Source organism: Anarrhichthys ocellatus, unplaced genomic scaffold (assembly GCF_004355925.1).
Source record: "Anarrhichthys ocellatus isolate YVR2014 unplaced genomic scaffold, GSC_Weel_1.0 scaffold23, whole genome shotgun sequence".
In the NCBI taxonomy this organism is placed as follows: Eukaryota; Metazoa; Chordata; class Actinopteri; order Perciformes; family Anarhichadidae; genus Anarrhichthys; species Anarrhichthys ocellatus.
In genome coordinates this window covers 6,647,925-6,661,846 of record NW_022280053.1, presented here as the reverse complement: position 1 = coordinate 6,661,846, position 13,922 = coordinate 6,647,925, and the positions used below count along the sequence as shown (strand labels likewise).

The 13,922-nt window shown below is 44.2% G+C and overlaps 1 protein-coding gene across 6 annotated transcripts in view; it reads right to left on the bottom strand.

The window, feature by feature from the left end:
• Positions 1-430: 430 nt before the first annotated feature.
• LOC116390370 (calmodulin-regulated spectrin-associated protein 1-B-like) overlaps positions 431-13,922 on the bottom strand; it is a 17,962-nt gene continuing 4,470 nt past the window's right edge. Inside the window, exons 3-21 of one of the 6 annotated variants that reach the window (XM_031859980.1) lie at positions 12,390-12,652; positions 11,264-11,425; positions 11,097-11,177; positions 10,365-10,397; positions 9,265-9,406; positions 8,901-9,040; positions 8,694-8,790; positions 8,333-8,462; positions 8,035-8,120; positions 7,660-7,741; positions 5,819-7,544; positions 5,039-5,785; positions 4,805-4,941; positions 4,311-4,519; positions 4,106-4,168; positions 3,694-3,781; positions 3,471-3,592; positions 2,157-2,275; positions 431-2,010 (exon numbers count right to left, since the gene is read on the bottom strand). In XM_031859980.1, the coding sequence (XP_031715840.1) occupies positions 1,720-2,010; positions 2,157-2,275; positions 3,471-3,592; positions 3,694-3,781; positions 4,106-4,168; positions 4,311-4,519; positions 4,805-4,941; positions 5,039-5,785; positions 5,819-7,544; positions 7,660-7,741; positions 8,035-8,120; positions 8,333-8,462; positions 8,694-8,790; positions 8,901-9,040; positions 9,265-9,406; positions 10,365-10,397; positions 11,097-11,177; positions 11,264-11,425; positions 12,390-12,652 (4,718 nt within the window). In that variant the 3' untranslated portion in view covers positions 431-1,719. Of the gene's footprint in view, positions 2,011-2,156; positions 2,276-3,470; positions 3,593-3,693; positions 3,782-4,105; positions 4,169-4,310; positions 4,520-4,804; positions 4,942-5,038; positions 7,545-7,659; positions 7,742-8,034; positions 8,121-8,332; positions 8,463-8,693; positions 8,791-8,900; positions 9,041-9,264; positions 9,407-10,364; positions 10,398-11,096; positions 11,178-11,263; positions 11,426-12,389; positions 12,653-13,922 lie in introns of all 6 variants that reach the window. The other 5 variants (XM_031859977.1, XM_031859979.1, XM_031859982.1 and 2 more) reach the window with 5 other exon arrangements.

Here is a 13,922-nt window from a genome sequence, read left to right as displayed (position 1 = left end):
GTGTATCCGCTCAGTGATTCGGATCCTTTCCAAAATGTAATATAGTTTTCCTTGGTCCCTGTTACACTCTTCCACCAAATTTCATGGAAATAGGGCCATTACCTTTTCCAAAACCGCAAACTTCACCTCCTTGGCAGAGGTAATTATGGCCCAAAGAGAAGTCTGAGTGAGGGTATGATTGTCTAGAATAATGTATAATAATTTATGTGTGAGTAAGTATGACTTAAAGTCTAACAGACCTTTCATGAAGATACATTCCTCCACCACATCCAGAAGAGAAAGAGAGGGGGAATCGAGCAGCAGATAAATGTACGGATGAATGTGACAAAAGAAGAGAGTGAAACAGATTGGTATATAATGCTGTATATAATACAGAGTGCATATAAAATAAATGCACACAGACCACTACAACTTAAGCAAGCACACACACTTCATCAGAAAACATACCGAGTTGTATTTTATTATATCTCTTCAAAATAAATAAACATAAAATATAACACAATGAAATAAGACTCATAACATCTCTGAAAGCCTGTAACAGAATAAACCTCAAAATAGTGCCTGCTTTTTAGTAAACATAACTTGTACGTGACGTACAAAAAATACTACTCAAAAATGTACAAAATGCAGCAAACGAATATCAAGTATTGTGCAGTTCTCCCCACATCACACCAGCTGCTGACAGTCGGCCACTACGGGGAAATGACTAGTGTTGAGCGCCAGCAGCTACATTAAAATCGTACGTCTCACTAGAATCTAGTGAGACGGTAATGAGCAGCAAACAGCTCGGTGGCGCAGCTCGGTTCATTTTGGTTCAGCAACATGAGCCAGTCAGGGATCTCAGTGGTGGAATATAAGAATTAAGTTAATACAATATAATGCACTACAGAAAGGTATAATGCACTGAGTCTGAAAAGCGCTTCCTGTTTGAAATACTAGTACAATTCCCCCTTCTGTAAAACTTTATTTCTCTTCTGTCTCAGCAGCACAAAGCTCCCAAACAAAACAAAAAAACAGTGTTGCTTGGCTCCATAGTTCTGTTGCCGTTTTTAAAGCATAATCGAGAGAGTTGAGAGAACACATCCAGAGCAGGATGCACGAGCGGTGCGTTCAGCTCTCCCCTTCCTTAACACAAAGACTCGCGCACTTCCCACAAACACACGTAATAGAAAACGAGACTGGACATTACCACTCACTAACATCCATTCCATCCTTACATTAAAAAAAGTTAGTTCCATCTTCAAAAAGCACTGACCAGTAGGAGTTACTGGTGAATAATAGGGGCTCTGTGTGCGCAGCCTGGATTAATCACAGCAGTAGGGTATTTTTTTGCCGAGCTGAAATAGCATTATCAAGTGAATGTTCACCACTGCCTGTGGTTGCATTTGGTATCAGTAGTATGTTTGCTACTGTTAAGTAGATTCAGTGGTATTCGACTTGAGGGTCCATCTCCTCTTCACTGCTACATTAGAATCAGTCCGTCATCAATATTGCCTAATTCATTTAGGACGTACCCACAAATTAAAAGTGTGACATGCAGAGTAAAAACCTAAAGAGATAAAAGAAAATAAACATTCAGACTGACATCTTCATTCTTCAGAACATCTAACCCCTTTGTCAGACACGTCAGTCACGATCACATATCCACCTTCTCACAGATTATTGGGTCCTGCCCAACAGGAGTAGATAGAACAGAAACTACACCAAGTGTCCTCGTTCTCACTTCCTCCGTGCACTCCCTGGTCTCTTGACGTGCCAGAGTTGATTGTGGATGGTCAGGGCGTCCACGCTGACCGACACCGACTTGGCGGGGATGACGTTGAACTGCTTGCGGTCCGAGCTGTATTTGTAGAGCTTGTCGATCATCTTCCGGCCGATAGAGCGCGGCCCCGTGCCTGTGAACTTGATGATCTCCTCTGTGTCCGGTAAGAAGGAGTAAATGCCACGGTACTGGCACCCACCGTCGCGGAAGAGGACGATCAGGTGATTGGACTCGCACTTTTCCAGCTCCTGCGTTCAGTGAGACGGAGGGAAAATATAATTTCTGAATATGGGAAAATTAACTGTGCGAATAATAGATAACAAAAACTAACTTTTTTACATATTCACAATCAATAATCACCATCAATAAATACATTTCAAGTGATCACACTGACCTCCAGAATAACATTCTTCTGGGTCTCATTCACTTTTCCAGCCAGACAGCAGTGAGCAATGGCATTGATGATGATTGGCTTGTTGGATTTGGAGCTCGGCTCCTTGAAGAGTTTAGGACCTTTAACAAACAAAACATAATAATAAGATAAGATAAGATAATTATAAGGTAAATGCATAAAGGTCTGTGAGTGTTTAAAGGAATAGTTTTCGAAAATATGAAGTGCATTAAGTATGAAGCTGGAGCAGAGAATAGATTAGTTTAGCTTTGCAGAAAGACTGGACGCAGTGTCGGGTGCAGTGACTTCCTGGTAAAAGAGTCCTAGGAAGTCATGGCCCGAACATAGAAATGGTTCCAGGGTGCGTGGCCTCTTTTCTTTTAAACAACGCTGGTTAAAATGTCGCCTGGAGCTCCACATTTTGAACTACATAACAGATGTGTGGCTGTGATGAGTAACATGATTGTTCGGGTTCAAACTTATAGTTTAAAAATCATTTTCATACCAATAAGTTCCCAAACTGAACCATAGTTTTAAACCTCTATTACTGTACATCATGTTGCTCATCACAGCCACACATCTACTGGTTTTCTAATTCAAATTGTCGAGCTTTAGACAACAGTTTAGCCTCATTAAAAAAAAAAGAAAGATGACACACGCAACAGTTAACCCGCTTACTCTGTTTAGGAAGGAAACAGCGGGTGAAAGACTGGCCTGAACAAAAACGTGGAGCGTGGAGTTGATGTTGAACACACCTGTAGATGCGTGCAGAATAAACTATGTCGGCTAATAAATCAAAAACACATGTTTGTGAAGGTTCTGTGGTTATAATAACAGTCTGGTGCTGGCTGAACAAAATGTAAGCAGTGGATCTGTTGTTGTGGCTAAAACAACGCACAACATCACTCCACTTAGAGACTGCAGCGCTGTGCTGACTCTCTGTATAAATACTCATCTTCTGCCCAATTTATCAAAACATTGGAAGGATTTAGTTCAATTGTGGCCACAAATTGCGAATCAAAATGTGGGAACGATTTAATAAAATTGAGGTAATAAATTATATCTCATGCTTCCAAATTAGTAAATTGTGGCTTCAATTTATAAATGTTTTTCTTTTTATGGCCACTCCCAGGCTACGTTGTTTTTCTACAGATAAAACAAACGCTAAGATAGACGGATGTTGTCTCTGTCTTCATATTTATCAGAAAGACATGAGAGTGGTATCGAACTTCTCATCCAACTCTCAGCAAGAACGCAACGCAAAGCAGCAAAAGTTAAGTTAGTTTAAAATATATCTTCTTCTACATGTTTGCTCACCGTTGTACTCGGTTGAAGTGATGGAAGAGGCTATCGAGCCGTTCTCCCAGTCCCTCTCCATGTTCCTGCTCGACGCCCTGCTCAGCATAGGGAACGACTCCATGGAGCACACAGATCCAGCCCTGGAAAGCACACTTAGAGGTCAATCAAATGACCACTTGGATACACAAGATGGGGAAGAGGATATCTCCGCCGTTCTTACACATGACACAGGAAGTCTCACCTCTGAGACTCCGCCCCTCCAGAGATGACGCTGTCTGCCTCGGTCGCCAAAGAGAGCGTCGATCCTCGATGACTGCAGCTCAGATCAGCTGAAAATGATGGAGACGGAAGGATTTAGTACCAGTTACTTTACTAAACACGTTTTTGTTTGCTCTTTCCACACCTGTTCTACCGTGTATATGATAACAGTTTACAACCCTGTGATTCAAACACGGGACAGAATCTGCACACAATTGGCAAGACAACATAATGACAAATGGATCCCAAATTAGTCAAATCCGATATTCTAAAAAGACTGACGGACGAGTGTAAAATACATAGCTGACTCCTCAAGGGTTTATCACGTTAACCGTTTTTATGGGCCGTGTATGTATATTGATATCAGATCATGCAGAGCAGGTTAGAAGGTTCACCTTCCCTGCAGCCTGCTGCTGAGCCCTGGGCTTTGATCAACATGGACTTCTTCAGAGAATCACCTGCACAACACACATTCACACACTCAGAGGACGACAACGAATGTACACAAGCCTATGAGCAGCTAGACAAAGACACCGCTCTAAGGCAACACGGAGCACTACACAAATATATACGCTGTTTCGTTACTAATCGTCCTCTTACGTGTGGTGGATCCTTTGGAGAGGCTGTTGGACTCTGCACGGTGCAGGGATTTAGGTCTGCTCCTGCGGGATTTAGTGCGTGGGCGAGGCTTGACGAGACCTTGCTCCTCCAGCAACGATTCCTGCTTCCTCCGCAGGTATTCCTGCTTAATTATCTCTCGTCTCGCCTTCTCCTCCTCCTTGCGAACACGGTCCTCTTCTGCCTTGCGCCTTGAAGTTAAGACAGGCAGAATTTAACTGCATGACAAAGAGACACCCACACATACCTGCAGGCTTCAGCCCTATTCACACGGGACTAGTATTGCCTGGTGACCTTTAGCAATTTGTAATAATTGCAGAGCTCGTCTGTGATCTTAATACCCCGAATCTGCCGGGTCTGTAGTTTGTCTAATAAAAATTCCACAGCAAATGACCTACCAAATCTGCCAAACACGGGTCTTTTAATATCACTTTTAATACATTTCTAATTTGTGAGTGTGTGAAACAAAACCCTACCTGGTCTCATCACGTTTGAGCTCACTCTCGACTTCGTGATGCTGTTTGCGTAGTCTCGCCTCTTCAGCTTTGCGTTGCAGCTTGAGGAGGAAGGCAGCACGACGTTTCGCCATTTCATCTTCTGGTTTCTCGTCATCCTGGAAGATAAAAAAAAAAGAATGATTGAAATTAATGATTGTGCTTCCCAGAAGATACTCGGGAATATTCCAAAAGTTAGACACCTGATAATCTTACCTTGAAGAAGAAACCTATCACATTCTTCTGCTCGCCTTCTGCCGTGCAGTCTGTAACGTCTGCACTGCCATCCACCAGTGGATCCTTAAGCTCTGATAGGTCCACCTCGATCAGTTGACCCTTGACCCTTGTATTCTCATCTCCACCAACAGCATCTTTCCCTGAGTTGGAAATTGTGTTCTCCTCATGTGCTGCAGCCCGTGAGGGAGACTTCAATGTACCGTCAAAGAAGCACCCGGTTCCCTCTCCACCCTCTTGGTCGGGGTCATCCGAGACTCTGAAGGTGGCATTTCTCTGAATGCTTCTCTCTGGTCTGAAGCTCTCAACAATACTCCTCTCCTGGAATCTACCAGAATTTTCTCTGCCCTCCAGGGATTGAGTATACGACTTGATAGAAGCCATCTTGCTGTTGTCTTTACTTTGTTTTTGCTCCAAGGCCTTGCTGCGTTGCTGCGAGCTAAGCTTGGGAGGACGTCGAGCAGGGGCAGTGTTGCTGCCACTGATGTCTACAAAGTGAACTGCAAAAGCTGTGGAGTCCGAGGTAGAGGATGTGAAGTGTGTTGTTGTGTTGGGGGTCGTGCTAGCGCTTGATTCAACACGTTCTGGAGGTGACACCACGCACTTCATCGGAGGTTCAGGAGGTGACACCACGTGCTTCATCGGAGGTTCAGGAGGTGACACCACGTGCTTCATCGGAGGTTCAGGAGGTGACACCACGCGCTTCATCGGAGGTTCAGGAGGTGACACCACGCGCTTCATCGGAGGTTCAGGAGGTGACACCACGCGCTTCGTCGGCAGCTCTGGAGGTGACACCACGCGCTTCATCAGCAGGTTTTGCTGAAAAGACAGCTGCATCATCTGCTGCTGGATGGAACTAATAGCTTCATTGAGAAGATCTATGGAGTGGGAACACTCGTTCAAGTCCGGTTCAGCCACATTATCCTGGGACAGCTTGTTGTTCCTGTTCATCTGGCCTGCCTCTGTTTGACCTGCCTTTGCCTGCACCTTCAGAGCATCAAGACAGGAGTCATCCCTACACGACTGGGTCTTTATTTTACTCCTGTCAGTTAGCTCTGAGGATAGCTGTGAGTGTCTCAGAGGCAGGGGAAGTGTGTCACTCTTCCCTCCACCCTTCTTTACGATGTTCAAGAACGCAGCTTTCCCTAGCTTTAGTCGCTGCCGTGCTGATAGGGTCTCCATCTTCTTCTTCTGATACTCAATGGCTCGTCTTTGCTCTTCCAGCTGCATGTGAAGTTGCAGCAGCTCTGAAGGCACTACTGGGGCACTCACCACCAAATTCTTCCCCAAAACAGAACTAGGCTCCTTTCCTAGCCAGCTAGAGGTGCCGTCACTCCTCACTTGCCAGGGGGAGCAGGGGGCAACCTCAGAACCATCTGGTGTGGTCTTCTGAGAACTGCTGGTGCTTGAGAATCCGTCACGGAGGCCAAGTTTAAGGAGCTTTCTCTCTGCAAAGCTGGTCATCTTGACACTGGTGCTGCATGTAGCGCTGCAGCTGCTCGCCCACGATATGGTGCTGAGGCAAGGGCTTGAGCGTCCACTGCCGCCTTCCTTATCGTCCCGCTCACTAACCTTCGAGTCTTCTCTCAGTTTGGCTGACTCACCCTCTGCAAATTCACACACCTCTCCGTCCTCTAAGAATTGTCCCTTTTCTCTCCTCACGACTTCTTTAGTCAGCTCCATCTGATCGTCCTCCTCCTCGTCTTCCTCGAGGTCTGCGATGTCAGAGTCGGAGTCATGCCCTATTTCAAGCGTGGTGGAGGAAGGAGTGTGGCAGTCTGTCTCTCCGGACAAATGAAGGAAAAAGCCTGGGGACTGCTTCTTCTCAGACTGAGAGATGCCTGCCGACCCCTCTGTGGGTGGCCTGAGAGAGCTGGGGACTGATTCTGACACAGGTATGGGGATAAAGGTACTTCTGTTTAACTCCGCCGCAGGGGCTTTCCTCTGTGAGGTGCTTGGGACATTAATGGCTGCTTTCCTAGCAGTCGCTGTCGCTTTACAGCGACTCTCACCACTCTCCTCCTCCTTGTTCAGGCTGATGCTCTTCTCTTTGGCTGGCTTAGGGATGGCAGGCATCAAAGGCTCCAGATAGTAGCTGTCTGCCGGGTGGTCCAGAAGAAAGAGACCCGCTTCCAGGCGGGGAGAGCAACGAGTATTGGAAACCCTTGAGGTGGATGTTGCACTTGGGATTTCCAGCTCATCCTGCTCCATGTCACTCCCAAGTCGACATCGAGAAAATGCAGAAGGGTGGATTACAGCAACAAGTTCCTCCTCTTCCATTTCCTCTTCCTCGTCCTCTATGCGCATGTGACTAAGCAGGCTTTGACCACTTAGCCTGTGTTGAGGCAGTTGAGGACACAGCATGTGTTTGGGGGTCATTATATTGGAGGCCAGGCTGTCTTTGCTGATGGAGCGAGCGAGGCTAATACTGTCTGCGTCGTCCTCCAGGGGACAATGCAAGGCGTAGGGCACCGGCTGGGATAAAGGCCTGGACAGGGCGAGAGGGATAAATACGATTTGTGTAAGCCAAGTCTCATGAATCATGGAACAACATTGGTCTGCTACACCTGTGCCTGCTGATACGTTGTAATCACACTGCTCACCTCTGCCTCCTCTCTGGCCAGGCCAGTATTGAGCCCTGATGCTGCCCATCACGTGTCAGAGAGTTGGACCTATTTCTCAGTCCTGTGCAAAGAAAATATGATCAATACAACAACAAGGACTTCTCAAACAGGCAACATTGATTGTGGATGATTTTAATAATCTACACTTGGGAAATTAAATATCTAGGTTGAATATAAGGATCTGATATTAAAGTATACTTTTTTTTAAATCTTACACTAAATATCACAGTGAAATGCTTACATTAGCAACTATTCAAGTACCTTGAATACCTCTATCTTTCTTCTCCCTTCTTTGTTTGTGACTTGAGGCAGCAAACTGCATTGGAGCCTGAGTAAATATTAGTATTATATTACCTGAAGTGCTCTCCTCAGTCATTTTCTGTTGTCTTTGTCTCAGCGGCAGTAAAGAGTGAGATGGGCTGAGGGAGCCTGGTTTACTGCTGAAAGGAAAAGACAGAGAGGTTTGGGTTTTAATGTTAAATCTGGTTTGAGTTTAGCTTCTCAAATCTTTAAATAATGTTGCTTTTCTTAAACACAAGTGTAAAATACAGAACATTAATCAGTAAATCTGTGACTTGCAAGTAAAATTGTGACTTGCAAGTACAACTGTGTGTGTGTGATGTTACTGGAAAACACAGTTTGTGGATATTACCTGAGGTCGGGACTCTGGGACGATGTAGTCAAGATGTCTGCAGAGTTTGATGATGCCAGGAAACTACGTTTGGTGACGTTGGAGATGGGAATATGGGATCGAGAAGTCTTGGGCTGCAGCAGCAATCTCACTACACAAATAATAAAGGGGATATCAGCCATTACAAGAGATCCTACAACACAATACACCATTGTTTACAAGAGCCACTAGTTTGATTAATAACAATCAAAATCAGAAATACTTTGATTGGTATTAATTGGAACATTACAGTTGCAAATGTATGCATCAAACACACACAACATACAACCACAGCGTAAATAAGTGAATAAACAAAAATGTTCAAGTTGAGCGTGTGTTATACCGTCTCTGATTTCATGAAGGTCCCTGGGCTGCACAAAGTCTGGCTTCACGATCTCAAACCACCAGAAGAGCTCAGCAATGAAGACCATGACGTTGTTCTGCAAGACACAATGATCACATTCAAGGTAAATTACAACACAAAGACGCGACAATGTCGTCGGCACCTGTCGTATAACTTTTTTGGTTGTGAAGTGTTTTCAGGGCTCACCTTTAGTACCGGTGGAGAATACAACATGTCCTCGGGCTTCAGATAGAAGCATTTGTTCAGGTATTCATGAGAGAACTCTTGTAGTAGCTGGATGTTGTACATACTGTCTGCTATGGAGGGGACCTCCTTCAGACAGATATCTGCACAGAACAGGACAACAATGGTCAATGCTCTCTGTATTAGTTAATTGGTAGATCAAGACCGTTTGAAACCTACTTCTTATGAGAGACCTTAAAGGAATATGTTTGGCATTTTGGAAAATACACATTTGTTCAGTTGCCGAGAGTTGGATGAGAAGATCAATACCCCTTCCTCATATTTGTATACTATACTGGTATCGATCTACAGTCCAATGTTACTGCACCTTCCAGTCGAATGAGTTCTGGGCAATAGAAGTGGATCACAGCCAGCAGAGCTGTGCCGTCACACACGTCCTTCAGCAGGTCATCCAACAGAGGGAAGTGCTGAAGTGCCCGACCCGACAGGTGATCTCTGCGGTAACGCACCTACACAGGAGGAGAGGGCACGAGTTTAGACAAAGTACACAAATGTATCTAATCAGGAAACTGAGTCACATGCTCACACACACACAAACACAACATTTCTCTCTTTGTAAATGACTCTCTGGCTGTATTTAACACTCTGGAGAGGAGGGTAAGTGGCATCCAGTGCTTGATGACCTTAAATTATCTTTCATCAGATTAGATCATGTGAAACTTTGCAAAGTCTTTCAGAGAATCATGTGCATCTGACCTGTCATGTGGTCCAATAATGTGTGCCTTGCTCATAAGGACTTATGCAAGGATGTTAATCATTTTCAGGTGTAATAATATAACTGAGACCGGGGGGGGGGGGCTAGTAGTTGAGTGATATGATTCATGACAAAAAAAGGGAAAAACAATCAGGATGAAATAAACAAAAGGGTTAATGGTGAGGACATTACCATGTGAGAGAACTCCACAGTCTCCAATAAGTAGCTGGCCAGAGCATGCAATATATCAGGCTGGTGAGGGAAGAAAGAAATGATTGGGAGGAAGTTAATGAAATGAAATGAGGCAAGCCATGACTGGATGAGTGGACTCCAGACAGGTTGCCTTATGGCAACAGTTGGTTAGAACTTCCCGGGTTTTCACTTCACTTCTTCGGATAAAAACCAAAACAGAAAGTGTAGAAATGTACCGTGGTGTGTGGATGTTTTGAGGGAGGGGAGGTGATGAATGTGAAAGCTGAATACTGAAGGCACTGCTTCAGGGTTTGATGCAAAGTAAAAGCAAAAAAGGAGCAGGAAAAAGAAAAGTGTCTCATGAGCTTGCTGTTTCTTCCTTTGCCACAAAGGGGCACTGTTTCATCTTCACTGTTAACAACATTGTATTTATACATCACTGCATTGGCTCCTTTGACACTGAAACACACACACATCTCAGACAGACATACACACAAGAGAAGGCTAGCAGTTAAACTTACAGGTACAAGCTTCCAGTACCATTTGGAGGGAGACTAGTATCCGAGAGGCAGGAAAGGGGGGGAAGTTTGGGTAGACACAAACAGGAAGAGCAGCAGACAAGTCAAGGGTCATATACAATGACAACAAATCAGATTATCCACCATGGAGACTGATCTGATCTTAAAGAAAACTGGAAAGGGTTAGGCAGAAAAAGGGGAAACTACAAGAAGTGTTTGTGTATATTGTAATTAAATATGAATACACAGACATAACAAATGCTCCTTACAACTTCAAAATCATCATGTTTTTTAAGTTTTCTTCGGTATCAAAGTAATCCAGTGAGAGTTGCCTGTATATACATGGGTACATTGCAAACAGGAACCGCTTATAGCAAATTTTGCATGCTTTTATTTGTGCCAATTTGGCAAAATATATACAATATTTAGCCCAAAACACAGGACTCAAGTTGTAGCCCACAGCTGTGCCATGGTGTGTTGTGTTTCAATCTGTGATCAGAAGGTGATATGAGGTTTTCATTAGATCTCAATGCAGGCAAGATCCAATGATTAAACCTACACACGATAGTTAATGCACCCAGTGAAGAAAGGACGCATGCGTATAAAATCCCAGCCAGACAATAAACAAAGGCAACAGCATTACCAAAGAAAGACAGTATTCAACAGAGAGGAAGCTTTTTCTTTCTGAAGCAGTGCGAGAAAGAGACAAAGAGGCAAAGACACACAAGCTGTTACCTTCTGGTGACTGGGCGACTCCAGCAAATGTTGCTTCATTTTCAGCTCTTTTTCGATGATCTCCCTCATCTTTATGTTCACCTGTAAACGACAAAAAGGTACCGCGGGTCAACACAGATAGAAGAAAGCACAAATGTCAAACACCGACACCCATGCCTGGTTCCTACCTTGTTGATCCAAAAGACCATTGCGTCTTCCAGGTGAAAAGGCAAGTCCTTGGAGGCACTGAAGTTGGAAAAGCGCTTGACGCTGGACACCACCTTCTCGATGCTGATCATCTCCACCATATAGGCCATCATCAGGGCATCGATGAGGTGGACGTGGGAGATCTGGAAGAATAGAGATCTTTGCTGATTATATCACATAAAACTACTGCCTTTTTTTTAACAGTAGTACATACGTGGGCTTCTCTGTGAAGAAACATTTTAGAGGTAAGAGATGCTCCATCACTGAGTTGCCATGGAAACAGGGCAGAAACGGCTCTTTACTAGAAACATGCGGAGTTCAAACCGATGTTTGTTATTGCTGCAAAAAGGCCAGCGGTGAGCTAACGCTGGACAAAAGGACGATGTGTGTGTTTTGCTGGAAGCCTGGCAAATGGATTTATTTACTTGAAAAAAAGGGTAATGTCATTCGATGTCTCAAACAAAGAATCTATTTCATGTAAAGATGATCTCAGAAGAGTCTCTTCAGTGTCTCCACCTCATATGAACCCCCGTCTACTTTCACATATACTGACACATACACTGCTGCTTTACAGCCAGAGTCCCGCCTTTTGTGTTTTCACACCTGAGAGTGGGTTCATAATGAATAAACAATGTTGAGCAATTGATTCATTTTGCGTCATGAATATTTTAGTTAAACACTCTGAAACTGTAAAAACATCCACTGGTGCATTATTTATTCCAATACTGTTGGCTCATTTTTCAGCTCTGGAAAGCAAAGTCACATTAGCTTGTTGTCAGTCCACGAGGTTACACTACTGCAGAGAATGTACCCTGATTGACACAACAGTGAACATTTTGTGACCTATTAATGATCTAACAATTCTTAAATTAGAGAATTGTTAACCCAACATAGACATATTATCACAAAGTTTTATAAGGCAAATGTGTACTATTACACATCCAGCATAAAGGATTCATTCGGAGTTGTGTGTCTGATCACCTGATGAATGTGAGTCCAATATTCACTCTCCTTTAAGATTTGTTTGGTCTCCTCTATCTCTTGAGGGGCATTTCTGTCTCTTTAGCTGTTGCTCTACAACCAGACATAAGGTTAAGCTATACCCACCATCTTGATGGGAGTCGAGCTGAGGTCCAGATCAGAGACAGGCGTGTTGTCCGTCTCCAGGACGTAGATGCCTTTCCTGGACAGGACCTGGATGACAGACTGGTGGCTTTGGAGTGAGGCGGCCTGCTCGGCGTGCAGGATGAGCCCACACACCCGGCAGTAGAGCTCCCCGGACAGCAGCAGGCGGATGATGGGGGGCTTGATGTGCTCCTGCTCATACTGGTCGGTATAGAAGGGGTTCCGCAGGTCTGTAGGGATGTGATCTGGTAAGAATGACGAGCATACATGTGTCATTAAAGGAATGTTAGCCAGCGACTTTCTTTTACCTATTAAAGTTGTAATAAGTCACAAATTACACCGTGCATCCACACTATTTTTGTACACACACGTGTCCGTCAATGCCTCACCATGTTACGTAACAGAGACTTCTAAGGTATTAGACTGTCTAATAAGAAACCAATGCAAGAGGAGAGCACTGACACAAAGTCAATGGTCAAACAGCATGACCAGCAGCCCTGAAGGCCCATAGGTGGACCCACAGGCTTTAAGCCAATGAGCTAACAGGACTTAGTGGTGATACTTAAGCTGGTGGAGTTGTCCCAGCGGGGTATCTTCATGCTCATGGACACAGACACGGTGCAGCTATTTTTATTTGCCTTGGACATGTTAATCCAGAGTTAAGGCCTGAAGCACACACGAAATTTGGCTTCCAGCACTTTCTAGGTAGATTTACGCAGGAATCAACAGGGAGACTGTTGTCTGATAGAGTTGGCAACTAGTGTTGTAATGCATATGATGAGGATAAGTACAAGAAACGGTCACCGATTGTCATTTTTACACGGAGTAAACAAACAAGATATGTGACATGTTAAATAGTGAGCTTTAAAAGGTGCTGATAGGCAGATATTCTTAACCTTTGGTCAGAGCCAGGCCAGCTTTCTCCCCCTGCATTTAGTCTTTATGCTAAGCTAGGCTAACAGCCTTCTGGCTCTAGCTTCATAGCTAATGCACAGACGTGAAAGTGGTATCAATGTCCTCAACTCTTAGCAAACCAGGTGGGCAACCAGACAATATACAGGCAACATCCATGACATTGTGCTGAGCTACTCTCTAGTTCAACTGTGGCCTTCCATGAAAACTCAGTGTTATAATGCATTATGGTCACTTTGTATACATTCACCAAAGGATTCACTTTGAAAATAAGAGTCATGTTAAATCCCTGTCTGATCGTCTCACTGGCAGTGTTGCTGTTGTGTCTCTCACAAGGCTCAAGATCTTGGCAGTGACACTCGTGAATAAAAGTGCATCTTAAATAATAAGAAAATAAGGCTGAGGCTTTTAAAATGCCCACATTTAACAAGAGGATAAGTGATGATACTTGGATCAATATTCAGCCACTTAACAACAGCATCTTTTCTCGTTTAGCTTCACTTAGAAGCCAGCTGACTGAGGCGATCAGGCAAAATAAGACGTCCATCAGTGGAAAACACACACACACACACACACACACACACACACACACACACACACACA